The following is an 18323-nucleotide window of genomic DNA, read 5'->3' on the forward strand; positions in this document are numbered from 1 at the left end:
GCCAGGGACCACTCCAGCTGTCACACGTCACACTAGGATGCTCGCTCTGAAAGTGGGCGAGCAGCTGCTTTGGGATCCAAAGTTCCACCACGTTTGTTCCAAGGGGGAACAGTGGCTTATGTCTTACACTTTATTATATGAATAGTATCACATATTTCAGGGGGTTTGAGTTGCTGTACAGCCCTGGGCTCTGTGCTGAGTAGATCCTTACTACATGTGATCTCAAAGGCCTAGTGGTACAGTAGGGTTGACCGCAAACCCCTTCCCACATCACCACAGTTCCTTTCATCTTACTGGCCTATCTCTTTGTTAATTTCCCTCTACCAGGGAGTCCTGTATCTTCACTATGCACATTCTTGAAAGCAGCAGCATTTCCTGTTTCATGCTTGAAATGAGTCACTTTCACAGCAGAGACTGTTTAAGTCCATTCCCTTCATTTGCAGTTACTACTGATCCTTTGATTTGGATGCCATTTTAAAGCCAAAGCATTGGGAACTCGAGAGTAATTTTACACAGCCCGAGGGAAATGTTTAAGGACACAAGGATGGTTACTATCCTTCGTCAAATCCCTTCCCCACTGTGAATGAACTAGGACAGCGTCATGGGCATTTCGCTGTAAACCAACCTGCTCTCAGAGCATTTCGTATGATTCTGTTTGGTTACATAAGACTGTTTGGTTTACTTAAGGCAAAAACGAAAGGAAGGTGGTTGGTCGGGGTGGATAGGTAGGCATATAGCGGGAACGTCTAGCTACTCAAAGGTTGCGAGTTTCAATATTATCACGGATAACTTTTGCATTTTAGCTAATTAAAAATGTTGTACTACTTTTTAGCTACTTTGCAACTACTTAGCATGTTAGCTAACCCTTCCCCTAACCCTAGTTGAACTATTTAACCTAACTCCTTAACTTAACCCTAACCCCTAGCCTAGCAATGTTAGTGAGCTAACTAACATTAGCCACCTAGCTAGAATGTTTTACATATCCTACATTTAGCTAATTCATAACATATAATATGAATTGTAATTCATAACATATCATACGAAATGTGTGATGGACAAATGAATACATACTATACGAAACGTAGCATATCATACTAAATAGATAGTCTCAGATTTACATACAAAATCATCCGAAATGCTCTGAGACCAGGTTGTATAAACACCTGCTCCTTTTACTGAAATGAGGGGGGATAGATCAGGCAAAGATACTGGCTAGCTACGTGAATAACGCCTCTGTCGTTTTCACAACGGGGTTTTCCATTAGTGGATGACAGCAGTGCTGCTCTGCTTGTCCTTTTCCACTGACGCAGATCCCCCCTGGTGTGTTTCACAGTACAAATGGCATATCACTGCGTTGGTAACACCCTGCCAGTGCAGTGCTGGGATCCTGGATCTGTTCGCTGTCGGTGCGTTTCTCAGTTCACTGGAGAGCTGAAGGAAGCTGGCCAGGGGCCATCACTTCACACTGAGACCATGTGTTTCAGAGGTCTGTAGCCTCCTATCCTCCTCATCCCCTGTCTCTTCATCCTGCTGCTACGTCAGCATGGATGGGAATAGAAACCACCAGGTCCTCCTAGTTCAGGGATCAGTGGAAAGTCACTGATAATCTAAATGAGCTGTTTCCCTGATTTTTTTTTTTCTTTTACGTAATCACTTTAGTGTTAAAATAATTGACAAATCATGAAGTTTACAAAGTCTCCAAGTGGTGGCAATTACAAAACTTGTGCACAAGAAATATCCATGTGTGTAACTCGAAAGTAATTTAGGTCTGCCCAATTCAATATAATTAGATAAATGTCAGCTGAAGTTCCCTAAGCCCTCGTCCCATACGAAAGCACCTTTACCTCTTTTACACGAGTCCGTATGTTTCAGTGCTCGGCAGTATCATATCAAATGTCACCAAGTGTGAATAAAATGAGAGGTGAAGCAGAAGGGTTCTTCCATGGATGCTTTGTCTACAACTCAGTAATACTGTTCACAGTGCGTTGGGTGCCTTAACTCAATGAGGCTTGAACAAGTAGGCATAGCAACGTGTTTACCCTTTTCTTACCGTTGTGTTCCCTGTCTGGAAATAACCTCAAGTCATTCAATCTAAACTTGTCCGCACACTAAACCAGGCCTGGGGTCTTCACTGGGTTTGAATAGGAGGTTTAGGACTGTCCAAACAAAGTGTTACCGAAGCTTATGTACAGACACAAAACCTCTTAAATGTGGTTTCCTTGGCTGAGCTACCCAAACAATCTTAATGCATTGAAGGCACTTAAACTGTACAGCAAAGGTTTACATGATCAAAGAGGAGTTTATACACTCATGAGTGACAATGATGTGCATTGTCTTTTAACTGTACAATGTACTCAGGCAGTGAAGATATTTTGATTAATCTCCGTAATCTGATAATCCTTCAAATTGTATTATCGATTTTGTAATCAGTCCTGAAGAGCAGATTAGAGAGGATATAAAATGATATATAAAAAGTAACTCTGTCCCTCGGCCCTTTTGTCTTTCGATTTTACGCCAAAAGACATTGAAGGCCTATAATCTATCAAAGCGAGGCATGTGAATGAGAAAGTACTCCTTTCAGGGACTTTTCTTCTGTCGTTACAGTACTTACAATGTATGACTCACACAGCTACAATTCTCCTGTGAGAGGTCTATACCCATGAAGTAGCTAAGGGGGGCTTTAGAGCCAAAAATGTATTTTTTTGTGTACGAAACATTAAAAAAGACAGCTTTGTCACAGCCTGATAAAATGAAAAGATAAAACAGGCCCTGATTTCAGCGAGTTCAGCCCATGTGTGGAGAGGGAGTAATGAAGTCTCAGGGTGTGTGTGTGTTCATCCCAGACATCTGTTCCTGCTAGCTGTTTCATTTCGGTTAAGGAAGTAAACAGTAGACCAGCGCTGGCTGGCCTGTCTGCTACTTTACGACTTTAGCCTTTCCTCTCCTCTATTTTCTACATACATACATACATACATACATACATACATACATACATACATACATACATACATACATACATACATACATACATACATACATACATACATACATACATACATACATACATACATACATACATACATACAGTACGACCAATCGCAATATCTTCATGACACAGCACTGGCTATATTAGCTGAGAGGTTAAGAGGTTAATAAACAGGACACTGATGTTGAAGATGTAACTATTTAAACCAGATTGAGCCTAAAAATACTCTTCTGTTGTCTCAACTCAAATGAGACTTCCTGATTGGAGATATTGAAGCAGTGAGACAGTATCTTGCTGAAATTAAATCGGAGCAGATTAATCCGCGATAATCTGTTCTAAACAATCTCTTACACTATATGTTTAATCTCAGAGTCCAGATAATCTGTGTTGGTGTGGCCTTTGAGAAAACACAGACGGGTGGTTTTTGGCTGACTGACATGTTGGGTTGTTAGTGACATGCTGTTTGTCACGTATTACAGCTTTCACCACCACACAACGCCTTCACTGGTCAACACCTTCTCAAACAGATGTAATTTCAGCGTCGAGTTTTGGTTTACATTTGGTTGAGTTGTCAACTAACGTGAATTCAATTTGAAATAATCTGTAAAAATCACAATGTCATTGGATTGAGGTTAAAAGATTGCTGAAAAAAATACAAAATTCCCTTACGTTGATTATTCCCCCCCCCCACGTTGATTCAACGTCATCACATTTTTGGTTTTTGAAATTATGTGGAGACAACGTTGACTCAACCAGTTTTTGCCCAGCGGGTGAGCCATGGGAGTCCAGAATGAAACACAATCACTCTCCTCTCACAAAACAAGATTCTGGTTTTTGTGAACATGGGTTTGAGTCTCAGAGTGGATTTGTCGGTGTCAGTGTGTGTGTTTCTGTGTGTGTGTTCATTTGTGCGTGCCTGTGTGTGTGAATGTATTTAAATAATACACCCCACTCCAACAGATCACACTTCACTAATATGCTGAACACATACAGGACAGAACCAAACAGGGCTGCATTACACTTAGGTCAAATCACCGCTGCATTATATACACCACCTCATTCAATTTAGACATTGATGGGTCATCACAGAGCATGCACTGTCTGCAGGGTTGAGGGCCGGGCTGGTGGTATACATAATGACATATTCCCCCCGGTGAGTGACAAGTATCGAGCATAAGAAAGTGGATCCTGTCAGCTGAGCCATAAAATTACATGAATCTTGGCAGGATTATTATAGAGTATTATGAACTATGGATTTATGGTATTTTCTTCTCGGTTTTGTACTGTACTGTTTCATGTTGTATTGGATTGAGTATGAAACACTTAGCCGTAACCAAGGCTATGGGGTTGTGTGGGTGTGACACCAGAACATAGGATGTGTTGACATGGTGAAGGAACGTAACAGGCGGGTTTCGTGTTATGTTTTTCTGTTATATGATGTGTTGACATGATGGAGGAATGATAGAAGGAGGACAGTGTCACTCACCTCAGCCTCATAAAGAGGATGAAGGCCACCAGCAGGGCTGCCAGAGAGATACAATGTCCCATGTAGTTTATGATCACCGCTATGTGGTAGTGCAGCTTGCTCTTTTTCTGCAGAAAGGAGAAAAAAAGCCAGATAATACACAAAAAACTACAGTTATATGCAAACAATAGTATGGACACGCAATTCTATACTTGGCAGTGTACATCATTGTCAAAGTTAAAAGATAGCTAATAACTTCATGAGAGATATCGTGCACTTTCGTATTGCTATTGCCTACAGTTAAAAGCAGTACAAAACGTATCATCTATAAATCGTATTATGGCAATTGCTTGGCATTTGACTATAAGGTGCTACAGAGGGTGGTGCGTACAGCCCAGTACATCATGGGGCCGAGCTCCTTGCCATCCGGGGTCCTCTTTACAAGGCCGTGTCAGAGGAAGGCCCTAAAAATGTTCTAAGACTCCAGCTTCCCAAGTCATAAATTGTTCTCTCTGCTACCGCACGGGAAGTGGTACCGGAGCGCCAAGTCTGGGACCAAAAGGCTCCTGAACAGCTTTACCCCCAAGCCATAAGACTACTGAACAGTTAATCAAATGGCTATCCAGACTATCTGCATTGAGCCCCTTTTTTATGCACTGGCTCTGCACACTCACTGGACTCTACCCACACACTCACACATACTACACTGACATTCCAACACACACACACACACACACACACACACACACACACACACACACACACACACACACACACACACACACACACACACACACACACACACACACACACACACACACAGCTGCTACTCTGTTTATTATCTATCCCGATTGCCTAGTCACTTTTACCCCTACCTACATGTACATATAAAAAAATACCTGAACCACCTCGTACCCCTGCACGTACCCCTGACTCGGTACCTGTACTCCTTGTATATAGACTTGTTATAATTATTTTATTGTGTTAATATTTCCTTTTTGTTATTTAGGAAATGTTTCTCACTTTTAATATCTGCATTGGGAAAGGGCTCGTATGTAAGCTTTTCACGGTAAAGTCTACACCTGTTGTACACCTGCATGTGACAAATAAAATTATATTTGATTATGTGGTCTTTACATATGTCAATAGTTCATGCATTACAGCCTTTGCTCATGAGGTCATCATGTACAGCAGACTTTGCAACGGATCTATAAAAGTAACATAATTGAATTTCATCTATAAAAATGGTTTAATATGTCTGTATGTATTATGTACTATTAGAACAGTCTGGTATTGAATAGATAGACAGAGTCAAAGTGCAGAGGTTTGAGTTGACACTGGATTATATGAGTTCCCAACTGTTAAAAAGACCCATGTAACCCAACCAGATGGCATTTTATAAGGGACAAGATGATCACTGTTGTCATTAATATCAATGTGCAATGAGCGATATCAAATATCACATACTGGTCATTTAGTCATTTTCATTGACATCAAACAGGGAAATTATATGTCATTGGTACTTTAAATCACATCTTTACTTTACAGTATTTAAATGTTCTACTTAGCACACCCCAATTTAACAAAATACTTTTGTGTTCCTTCAATGGATGTGAAATTAAGTGTGAAAGTGAATATACTTGAGTATTGTAATCCAAGTCTTCCACAGCAGTTGCTGCTCTGTACGAGGTGGGAGCAGCAAATGACAAGTCAATTAAAAACCATGGTGGGTAGCAGACCGCTGCCCTGCCTGTAGTGTGTTCTTGATAACAGACTAGTCTTTTGATTTTGAAGCTTTATTGTGGTACAAATTGTGGTTACCTATGTGAGTTTCAGATTCAACCACATTCCCGTACAGTTAACACTTCTGGGGCAACTGTCTCTCAACTGTCTATGTCCTCCTTCTCTACAGTTCCTCCCTGTCTTCTTTCTGGACATGTTGTTCTGTACCTGTTCTCATTACTTCATCACAGAGCGCACCTTCTAGTTTTGTCTCTTTTAACATGTTCCTCTTCCCGTTGTTTCCGCTTTTCTCCCCTCTAAGATCTACTAACAGACAAACAAACCAAAACCAACCCCCCCCCCCACCCCAGAGACAAATGTGAATCTTCATCCATCCGGATCATCCTGATGGGATTATCTCCTCTGTAATCCCCAATCTAATCTGTGATTTTAATAGATTACCACCGGCAGATTACAAACGTATGCCTTGATGAGTCAGATGGAAAAAAATGATGTCACACCTTTTACCACATTCTGTTACTGTCACGTCCTGACATATATAAGTTGTTATTTTCTATGGTAGAGTGGTCAGGGCGTGACAGGGGGTGTTTTTGTGTTTGTTCTATGCTTTCTATTTCTATGTTGTAGTTCTAGTTTGTCTATTTCTAGTTTTTTGGGGGGGGGTTGACCTTCAATTGGCGGCAGCTGGTCCTCGTTGCCTCTAATTGGAGGTCATATTTAGTAGGGGTGTTTCTGCATGTTGTTTGTGGGTGATTATATTTTGAGTAGTGTGTTTTTTTACCTCTCTGCGTCACGGTTTGTTGTTTTCTGGTTAGTTTAAGTATTTTTGTATTGCATCACGTTTCACGGTTATAATAAATATGTGGAACGAAAACGCTGCATCTTGGTCCGCTCCTTATCACCGCTGGACAGTTACGTTACAGGCTTAGATTAAATAAATGTTTTCCGTCATCAATCTACACACAATACCCCATAATGACAAAGTGAAAACAGGTTTTTAGAATTTGGGGCAAATTTATTAAAAATAAAAAACTGAAATACCTTATTTACTCTTTGCTATGAGACTCGAAATTGAGCTCAGGTGCATTCTGTTACCATTTATCATCCTTGAGATGTTTCTACAAAATGATTGGATTCCACCTGTAGTAAATTCAACTGATTCGACATGATTTGGAAAGGCACACACCTGTCTATATAAGGTTCGACAGTTGTAACGAGTGCGCTGAGAGCCAGGAAACAAGTTCAGGGAGTGAGTGTTTTAGTAAATAAAATAAACAATGAACACGAAACACAAACAATGCACCGACATGAAAACAGAGTCAATAACACCTGAGGAAAGAACCAAGGGGAGTGACAGATATAGGGAAGATAATCAAGGAGGTGATGGAGTCCAGGTGAGTGTCATGAGGCGCAGTTGCGCGAGACGATGGTGACAGGTGTGTGGGACAATCAGCAGCCTGATGACCTAGAAACCGGAGAGGGAGTATAGGTGACAGTACCCCCTCCTTGACGCGGGGCTCCAGCTGCAGGATGCCGACAAAGGGGACAAACCCGGGGATCAGGAGCGGACCGGTCACCCCTGCTGATGTGCGAGAACCTGTCACACCAGCTGAGGCACGGGAACCTGTCGAGTCAGCTGGGGCGCAGGAACCTGACAGATTGGTTGAGGCAGGGGGGCCTGGCGATCCGGCTGAGGCATGAAAACCTGACGAGCCAGTGGAAGCAGGGGAGCCTGGCGATCCGGCTAAGGCATGAAAGCCCGACGAGCCGGCTGAGGCTGGGGAGCCTGGCGATCTGGTTGAGGCATGAGAGCCTGTAGCAGTTCCCGGACCCGACGTCATTACCCTGACATAAAAAATAATTTAAAAAAACACTCCCTGATGCTTCCCTTAGGTGAGGTGTTATTCTGTAATGAGAGCTCTGAGAGTCGGGAAGCAAATTCAGGGAGTGAGTGTTTTAATAAATAAAACAAACAATGAACACGAAACACAAACAACGCACCGACATCAAAACACTGTCAATAACATCTGAGGAAAGAACCAAGGGGAGTGACAGATATAGGGAAGATAATCAAGGAGGTAATGAGTCCAAGTGAGTGTCATGAGGCGCAGGTGCGCGAGACGATGGTGACAGGTGTGCGGGATGACCTAGAGGCCGGAGAGGGAGTATACGTGACAACAGTGCATGTCAGAGTAAAAACCAAGCCATGAGGTCGAAATAATTATCCGTAGAGCTCTGAGACAGGATTGTGTCGAGGCGCAGATCTGGGGAAGGGTACCAAAACATTTCTGCAGCATTAAAGGTCCCCAAGAACACAGTCGCCTCCATCATTGTTAAATGGAAGAAGTTTGGAACCACCAAGACTCTTCCTAGAGCTGGCCGCCAGGCCAAACTGAGCAATCGGGGGAGAAGGGACTTGGTCAGGGAGGTGACTAAGAACCAAATGGTCACTCTGACAGAGCTCCAGAGTTCCTCTGTGGAGATGTGAGAACCTTCCAGAAGGACAACCATCTCTGCAGCACTCCACCAATCAGGCCTTTATGGTAGAGTGGCCAGACGGAAACCACTCCTCAGTAAAAGGCACATGACCGCCCACTTGGAGTTTGCCAAAAGGCACCTAAAGGACTCAGACCATGGAAAACAAGATTCTCTGGTCCAAGATGAAACCAAGATTGAACCCTTTGGCTTGAATGCTAAGGAGGAAACCTGGCACCGTCCCTTCGGTGAAGCATGGTGGTGGCAGCATCATGCTGTGGGGATGTTTTTTAGCAGCAGGGACCGGGAGACTAGTCAGGATCGAGGGAAAGATGAACGGAGCAAAGTACAGAGAGATCCTTGATGAAATCCTGCTCCAGAGTGCTCAGGACCTCAGACTTGGGTGAAGGTTCACCTTCCAATAGGACAACGACCCTAAGCACACAGCCAAGACAATGCAGGAATGGCTTTGGGACAAGTCTCTGAATGTCCTTGAGTGGCCCAGCCAGAGCCCGGACTTGAACCCGATCAAACATCTCTGGAAAGACCTAAAAATGGCTGTGCAGCGACGCTCCCCATCCAACCTGACAGAGCTTGAGAGGATCTACAGAGAAGAATGGGAGAAATTCCCCTAAATACAGGTGGGCCAAGCTTGTATCGTCATACGTAAGAAGACTTGAGGCTGTAATCGCTGCCAAAGGCGCTTCAACAAAGTACTGAGTAAAGGGTCTGAATACCCTGTTTTTGCTTTGTCATTATGGGTTATTGTGTGTAGATTGATGAGGGGGAAAAAAACATTTAATCCATTTTAGAATAAGATGTAACAAAATGTGGAAAAAGTAAAGGGGTCTGAAAACTTTTAGAACATGCTGTACACATACGCAAGCATGCACACACATGCACAAACACACTAATCCCACCAACTCATGCCAAAAAAAATGCAATACATCCTACCAACTTTTTCTAGCAGGGCTATCTTGATCTCGCAAATGGGGGAGTGTGTTTTACCTCAGGCCAAGACTCTCCTAGAAACTCTTAATCTACTCTCTCTTGTCTGCTATCTCTGCCTTTGTCTCTGTCTCTCTCGCTGTGCTGTGCTTTAACCTGTTGGGTCTAGGGGGCAGCATTTGCACGTCTGGATAAAAAAAATGTACCCGATTTAATCTGGTTACTAATCCTACCCAGTAACTAGAATATGCATATACTTATTATATATGGATAGAAAACACTCTAAAGTTTCTAAAACTGTTTGAATGGTGTCTGTGAGTATAACAGAACTCATTTGGCAGGCAAAACCCTGAGACATTTTCTGACAGGAAGTGGATACCTGATGTGTTGTATTGACTTTAAACCTATCCCATTGAAAAACACAGGGGCTTAGGAATATTTTGGCACTTCCTATTGCTTCCACTAGATGTCACCAGCCTTTACAAAGTGTTTTGAGTCTTCTGGAGGGAGATCTGACCGAACAAGAGCCATGGAACGATGATGTCCCATTAGACACCTGGCGCGCGTGTTCATGTTGGGTACCCTCGTTCCAATACGTTATAAAAGAGTATGCATTCGTCCACCTTGAATATTATTCATGTTCTGGTTAAAAAGGCCCTAATGATTTATGCTATACAACGTTTGACATGTTTGAACGAACGGAAATATATTTTTTCCCCTCGTTCATGACGAGAAGTCCGGCTGGCTTACATCATGTGCTAACGAGACGGAGATTTTTGGACATAAATGATGAGCTTTTTTGAACAAAACTACATTCGTTATGGACCTGTGATACCTGGAAGTGACATCTGATGAAGAGAATCAAAGGTAATGGATTATTTACATAGTATTTTCGATTTTAGATCTCCCCAACATGACGTCTAGTCTGTATCGCAACGCGTATTTTTCTGGGCGCAGTGCTCAGATTATTGCAAAGTGTGATTTCCCAGTAAGGTTATTTTTAAATCTGGCAAGTTGATTGAGTTCAAGAGATGTAAATCTATAATTCTTTAAATGACAATATAATATTTTACCAATGTTTTCTAATTTTAATTATTTAATTTGTGACGCTGACTTGACTGCCGGTTATTGGAGGGAAACGATTTCCTCAACATCAATGCCATAGTAAAACGCTGTTTTTGGATATAAATATCAACTTGATAGAACTAAAAATGCATGCATTGTCTAACATAATGTCCTAGGAGTGTCATCTGATGGAGATTGTAAAAGGTTAGTGCATCATTTTAGCTGGTTTTATGGTTTTGGTGACCCTGTCTTTGACTTGACAAAACATTACACACAACTCTTGTAAATGTACTGTCCTAACATACTCTAAATGTATGCTTTCGCCGTAAAACCTTTTTGAAATCGTAAAACGTGGTTAGATTAAGGAGATGTTTATCTTTCAAATGGTGTAAAATAGTTGTATTTTTGAAAAATTTGAATTTTGACATTTATTTGGATTCAAATTTGCCGCTCTTGAAATGCACCTGCTGTTGATGGAGTGCACCACGGGTGGCACGCTAGCGTCCCACCTAGCCCCAAGAGGTTAACTTGGTGGAACTAGCTTTGTCATTCACAAACAAAACAACTTTTATAGTGCTATTCATTACATAAAACATCTCCAAGTGCTTTAAAACAACACAAAAAATACAATCAATTTAGAAAACAACCACGTCATTCATGAGATGGAAGGTCAAGAGAAAGTTCATGGCTTAAGTAGTCATTGGACGCAAGTGGTCAATGGTGGAAAGCAAGCAAAGGTGGTCTCTGGACATGGTCTCTCACGTGGTGATAGTACTCAGCACTGCGGTCATGTCTTTCTCTTTCCTGGCTGAGCAGTACCAGCATTCAAAGAAGCCTCCAAACAAACACATTGAAGGCAAGCTGTAACTCAACAGGACAACACTCATCCCACCATACCAACCCATAGTAAAAACAACTATCAGGTTCATAAGGATCACTTTACATAGGGTCTCACTCATGGTAACGCTGATCCTAACTCTCCTACTGGCTACAGTTTCTTAGGAATATTCATATTCTTGTTGGGTCTGAGGGAAACAGATGTCAGTGAGGGATCCAAAGTGCTTCTGTGGATGTCCTCCCTGGCATCTATCTCTTTAATTAGGCAATAGGGACAGACCGGATAGTCCTAGCATACGATGGAGCACACAGGTTTGTATCTATCTATCCATCTATCCACCCAATCACCCACTCACCCATCTACACACATTAGCAGGACATGCATGTGTATTGTGTATGTGCCAGTGTGTAAGGACAGGTTGTTTGTGTATTTGTCCAATAGTTAATGTTTATTGAAACATCGGAGGCTTGAGCCTTGTGTTGTGTGTCTGACCTCCCTGAAACATGATAGATAAGAACAAGGCACATATGTTTTGTCAAGTAAAGCTGGTCCGCGGAGGGGGACGGTAGGCGGAGGCTTCTCACACACACACACACACACACACACACACACACACACACACATGCTTTTTGATGGCGGTGCCCAGCCGCCTCCCACTCTTAGAGGCCAGCCTTCCCGCCGGCCAAATCTGTCACCAATTTCCTCCTGCCCTCTTAAAGGAGGCCAGTGAAAGCTCTCTGAGCCAATAAAACAGGACAGGGAGAATGGAGGAGCAGTATGCCATGCAGAGCCAACAGAGGGAGCAGGCTGCATCGCCAGCCCAGTGAACAGTAGAGATGGCTGGGCCCTCATCTCATTCCTCCTGACTCCCCTGCCTCTCCTTCTGCTTAACCTATAGGGTGCAGAGCTGGTTTAGATCAACTATTATTTTAGTTTGATATTTATATGAATGACGAAGAGAAGAATGACTGTCTGTATAATGACTCCTGATGATGACTAAGATCTGTGATTACAGAAAACATTTGTGCCATTGGTACACAAGAGAGTATCACAGAGAGTATCTCACTGTAGAGCTGAGATTTTACTGATACATTTGAAATCTGCAAGTGGAGATTCCAGCACCTTGAAACTGTACATGGACATACAGTAATGATTAGTAAAAGTGGGTTCGAGAAAAAACTAAAACACATCCATGCAGTTTCTCTCTAGTTCTAGTGGGGCAGGCTAACAATCCGCAGTACAGTATGTGCAAAACATTAACCTCTCCCCACCTTTAATGGTTTAGTTCTAAGACAGTGAGTGCTCTGATACAGAGGTAGCAGTTACACTTACAGTTTAATTCGCTCTGTGCCCAACTGTCTTCCCCACTAACCTTTGTGAAAAAAATGTAATTCATCCTAGCAGCTGTTTCTTGCAGGGCTATTTTGATCTCACAGGTGGGAGAGTCTGTTATAGCTCAGGCTACAACACTGCTTAATCTACAGTACACTCTCCTGTCTGCTATCTGTGCCTGTGTCTCTCTCTGTGCAGTGCTTTAACTGGGGGGAACTAGCTTTGTCATTCACAAATGAACCAACGGATACCTTGTATTCTGTATAAAACAGGAACTCTGGGATGTAGGGCAGACATAGGGATATATTTTTTACTCGGAAACGCTCATTCGTCTGCCTCAGCAGAACGAGACATGGTGATAGTACTATGCCCTGAGGCATCTCTTTCTCTTTCCTGGCAGAGCAGCATCCAGCAAACACACAACGCAGGCAAGATGTAATTCGACAAGATAACTTGCCTGAGCCAGTTGTTGTCCCCATGAGGAAATGGGAGGGGGGGGGGGACTATGGATCTGTCTCCGTACATTCGTCACAGTCGATATCGCAGACACCACTGGTGAATGATGCATTTTTTCATGGAGATGGAGATCCGAAATGTACATAACTACACTGATTGGCCCAAGGGGGCAATATAGTTATCAACTGAAAACTTTGAACAAACATATGTCTGGTCCCGTTTGAGCTACATGCATGAAATGTTGTACATGTATGCAGCCCCTGATGAGAAACATGCTTCCCTTAAGGACCTATTTTTAAATGTTTTTATTTCACCTTTATTTAACCAGGTAGGCTAGTTGAGAACAAGTTCTCATTTGTAACTGTGACCTGGCCAAGATAAAGCAAAGCAGTTCGACACATACAACAACACAGAGTTACACATGGAATAAACAAACATACAATCAATAATACAGTAGGAAAATCTATTTATGTGCAAATCCTACCTCATGTGCAAATGAGATAGGATAAGAGAAGTAAGGCAATAAATAGGCCATGGTGGCAAAGTAATTACAATATAGCAATTAAACACTGGAATGGTAGGATGTGCAGAGGATGAATGTGCAAGTTGAGATACTGGGGTGCAAAGGAGCAAGATAAATAAATAAATAAATAAATACAGTATAGGGATGAGGTAGATTGGATGGGCTATTTACAGATGAGCTATGTACAGGTGCAGTGATCTGTGAGCTGCTCTGACAGCTGGTGCTTAAAGCTAGTGAGGGAGGGAAGAGTCTCCAGCTTCAGAGATTTATGCAGTTCATTCCAGTCATTGGCAGCAGAGAACTGGAAGGAGAGGCGGCCAAAGGAAGAATTGGCTTTGGGGGTGACCAGTGAGATATACCTGCTGGAGGGATATACCTGTGGGTGCTGCAATGGTGACCAGTGAGCTGAGATAAGACGGGGCTTTACCTAGAAGAGACTTGTAGATGACCTGGAGCCAGTGGGTTTGGCGACGAGTATGAAGCGAGGGCCAGCCAACGAGAGCATACAGGTCGCAGTGGTGGGTAGTATATGGGGCTTTGGTGACAAAACGGATGGCACTGTGATAGACTGCAACCAATTTGTTGAGTAGAGTGTTGGAGGCTATTTTGTAAATGACATCGCCGAAGTCGAGGTTCGGTAGGATGGTCAGTTTTACGAGGGTATGTATGGCAGCATGAGTGAAGGATGCTTTGTTGCGAAATAGGAAGCCGATTCTAGATTTAATTTTGGATTGGAGATGTTTAATGTGAGTTTGGAAGGAGAGTTTACAGTCTAACCAGACACCTAGGTATTTGTAGTTGTCCACAGATTCTAACTAAGAACCGTCCAGAGTAGTAATGCTGGACGGGCGGGCAGGTGCGGGCAGCGACCGGTTGAAGAGCATGCATGTCACGAGCTGGCTCAAAAAAACAGGAGAGGTAGAGTCAGGTGCAGGAGACAGAGAATTCTTGACCACACTTCTTTATTCCAAAAAATATATGTGGTCGCCAAAAATAGGGTTCGCAGCCCTTAAATACTTCTGCGGTAGTGAACACAAAGAAACCAACCACAGGCAGAGGAAAACCAGCACACGTTTCTCAAGCACACAAAACGGACAAGAAACATAATCACGCACAAACACAGACATCCTACGCTAAACTAAATAACCCTCCCTACTAATAACTAACCCAAAACAGGTGCGTGCCTACCTAGACCTAACCAACAGAAAGTGAAACAAAAAAGGATCGATGGCAGCTAGTAGGCCGGCGACGACGACCGCCGAGCTCCGCCCGGCCGAGGAGGGGCGCCACCATCCGTCGGTGTCGTGACAATGCATTTAGTTTTACTTGCATTTAAGAGCAGTTGGAGGCCACGGAAGGAGAGTTGTATGGCACTGAAGCTCATCTGGAGGTTAGTTAACACAGTGTCCAAAGAAGGGCCAGAGGTATACAGAATGCTGTCGTCTGCGTAGAGGTGGATCAAAGAATCACCATCACCATGACCGCAGCAGCTTTCCAATCTATGGGAATCTCAGACGATACGAAAAAGAGGTTGAACAGACTAGTAATAGGGGTTGCAACAATTTTGGGCTGATAATTTTAGAAAGAGAGGGTCCAGATTGTCTAGCCCGGCTGATTTGTAGGGGTCCAGATTTTGCAGCTCTTTCAGAACATCAGTTATCTGGATTTGGGTGAAGGAGAAGTGGGGGAGGTTTGGGCAAGTTGCTGTGGGGAGCACAGGGCTGTTGACCGGGGTAGGGGTAGCCAGGTGGAAAGCATGGCCAGCTGAAGAAAAATGCTTATTGAAATTCTCAATTATTGTGGATTTATCAGTAGTGACAGTGTTTCCTTGCCTCAGTGCAGTGGGCAGCTGGGAGAAGGTGCTCTTATTCTCCATGGCCTTTACAGTGTCCCAGAACTTTTTGAGTTTGTACTACAGGAAGCAAATTTCTGTTTGAAAAAGCTAGCCTTAGCTTTCCTAACTGCCTGTGTATATTGGTTCCTAACTTCCCTGAAAAGTTGCATATCACGGGAGCTATTTGATGCTAATGCAGAACACCACAGGATGTTTTTGTGCTGGTCAAGGGCAGACAGGTCTGGAGTGAATCAATGTGTCTATGTGTCTGTCTATCTCTGTTCTCTCCCCTCTGCACAGGCCATACAAACGCTCCACACCACGTGGCCGCTGCCACTCTAACCTGGTGGTCCCAGCGCGCACGACCCACGTGGAGTTCCAGGTCTCCTGCAGCCTCTGGAACTGCCGGTCTGCGGCCAACAAGGCTGAGTTCATCTCAGCCTATGCTACCCTCCAGTCCCTAGACTTCCTGGCGCTGACGGAAACATGGATTACCACAGAGAACACTGCTACTCCTACTGCTCTCTCCTCGTCTGCCTACGTGTTCTCGCATACCCCTAGAGCATCGAGCCAGCGGGGTGGTGGCACTGGAATCCTCATCTCTCCCAAGTGGACATTCTCTCTTTCTCCCCTGACCCATCTGTCTATCTCCTCATTTTAATTCCATGCTGTCACAGTTACCAGCCCTTTCAAGCTTAACATCCTTATCATTTATCGCCCTCCAGGTTCCCTTGGAGAGTTCATCAATGAGCTTGACGCCTTGATAAGTTCCTTTCCTGAGGATGGCTCACCTCTCACAGTTCTGGGTGACTTTAACCTCCCCACGTCTACCTTTGACTCATTCCTCTCTGCCTCCTTCTTTCCACTCCTCTCCTCTTTTGACCTCACCCTCTCACCTTCCCCCCCTACTCACAAGGCAGGCAATACGCTTGACCTCATCTTTACTAGATGCTGTTCTTCCACTAATCTCATTGCAACTCCCCTCCAAGTCTCCGACCACTACCTTGTATCCTTTTCCCTCTCGCTCTCATCCAACACTTCTCACTCTGCCCCTACTCGGATGGTATTGTGCCGTCCCAACCTTCGCTCTCTCTCTCCCGCTACTCTCTCCTCTTCCATCCTATCATCTCTTCCCTCTGCTCAAACCTTCTCCAACCTATCTCCTGATTCTGCCTCCTCAACCCTCCTCTCCTCCCTCTCTGCATCCTTTGATTTCCTCTGTCCCCTATCCTCCAGGCCGGCTCGGTCCTCCCCTCCTGCTCCGTGGCCCGACGACTCACTGCGAGCTCACAGAACAGGGCTCCGGGCAGCCGAGCGGAAATGGAGGAAAACTCGCCTCCTGCGGACCTGGCATCCTTTCACTCCCTCCTCTCTACATTTTCCTCTTCCGTCTCTGCTGCTAAAGCCACTTTCTACCACTCTAAACTCCAAGCATCTGCCTCTAACCCTAGGAAGCGCTTTGCTACATTCTCCTCCCTCCTGAATCCTCCTCCCCCTCCCCCCCCCTCTTCCCTCTCTGCGGATGACTTCGTCAACCATTTTGAAAAGAAGGTTGACGACATCCGATCCTCGTTTGCTAAGTCAAACGACACCGCTGGTCCTGCTCACACTGCCCTACCCTGTGCTTTGACCTCTTTCTCCCCTCTCTCCAACAACCTGCCCACTTGACCCTATCCCCTCCTCTCTTCTCCAGACCATTTCCGGAGACCTTCTCCCCTACCTCACCTCGCTCATCAACTCATCCTTGACCGCTGGCTACGTCCCTTCCGTCTTCAAGAGAGCGAGAGTTGCACCCCTTCTGAAAAAACCTACACTCGATCCCTCCGATGTCAACAACTACAGACCAGTATCCCTTCTTTCCTTTCTCTCCAAAACTCTTGAACGTGCCGTCCTTGGCCAGCTCTCTTGCTATCTCTCTCAGAATGACCTTCTTGATCCTAATCAGTCAGGTTTCAAGACTGGGCATTCAACTGAGACTGCTCTTCTCTGTGTCACGGAGGCTCTCCACACTGCTAAAGCTAACTCTCTCTCCTCTGCTCTCATCCTCCTAGACCTATCTGCTGCCTTTGATACTGTGAACCATCAGATCCTCCTCTCCACCCTCTCCGACCTGGGCATCTCCGGCGCGGCCCACGCTTGGATTGCATCCTACCTGACAGGTCGCTCCTACCAGGTGGCGTGGCGAGAATCCGTCTCCGCACCACGTGCTCTCACCACTGGTGTCCCCCAGGGCTCTGTTCTAGGCCCTCTCCTATTCTCGCTATACACCAAGTCACTTGGCTCTGTCATATCCTCACATGGTCTCTCATATCATTGCTATGCAGATGACACACAATTAATCTTCTCCTTTCCCCCTTCTGACAACCAGGTGGCGAATCGCATCTCTGCATGTCTGGCAGACATATCAGTGTGGATGACGGATCACCACCTCAAGCTGAACCTCGGCAAGATGGAGCTGCTCTTCCTCCCGGGGAAGGACTGCCCGTTCCATGATCTCGCCATCACGGTTGACAACTCCCTTGTGTCCTCCTCCCAGAGTGCTAAGAGCCTCGGCGTGACCCTGGACAACACCCTGTCGTTCTCCACTAACATCAAGGCGGTGACCCGATCCTGTAGGGTCATGCTCTACAACATTCGCAGAGTACGACCCTGCCTCAC

At 44.5% G+C, this 18323-nt stretch overlaps 1 protein-coding gene across 1 annotated transcript in view; it reads right to left on the reverse strand.

Annotated features, from left to right (window-relative positions):
* Window positions 1-18323, reverse strand: part of LOC106607456 (corticotropin-releasing factor receptor 1) — a 181032-nt gene that overhangs the window by 44925 nt on the left and 117784 nt on the right. The window contains exon 6 of the mRNA XM_014204418.2: window positions 4473-4579. Coding sequence (XP_014059893.1) covers window positions 4473-4579 — 107 coding nt within the window. The remainder of the gene's footprint in view (window positions 1-4472; window positions 4580-18323) is intronic.

The sequence above is a fragment of the Salmo salar genome, chromosome ssa06, assembly GCF_905237065.1.
Source record: "Salmo salar chromosome ssa06, Ssal_v3.1, whole genome shotgun sequence".
Lineage (NCBI taxonomy): Eukaryota > Metazoa > Chordata > Actinopteri > Salmoniformes > Salmonidae > Salmo > Salmo salar.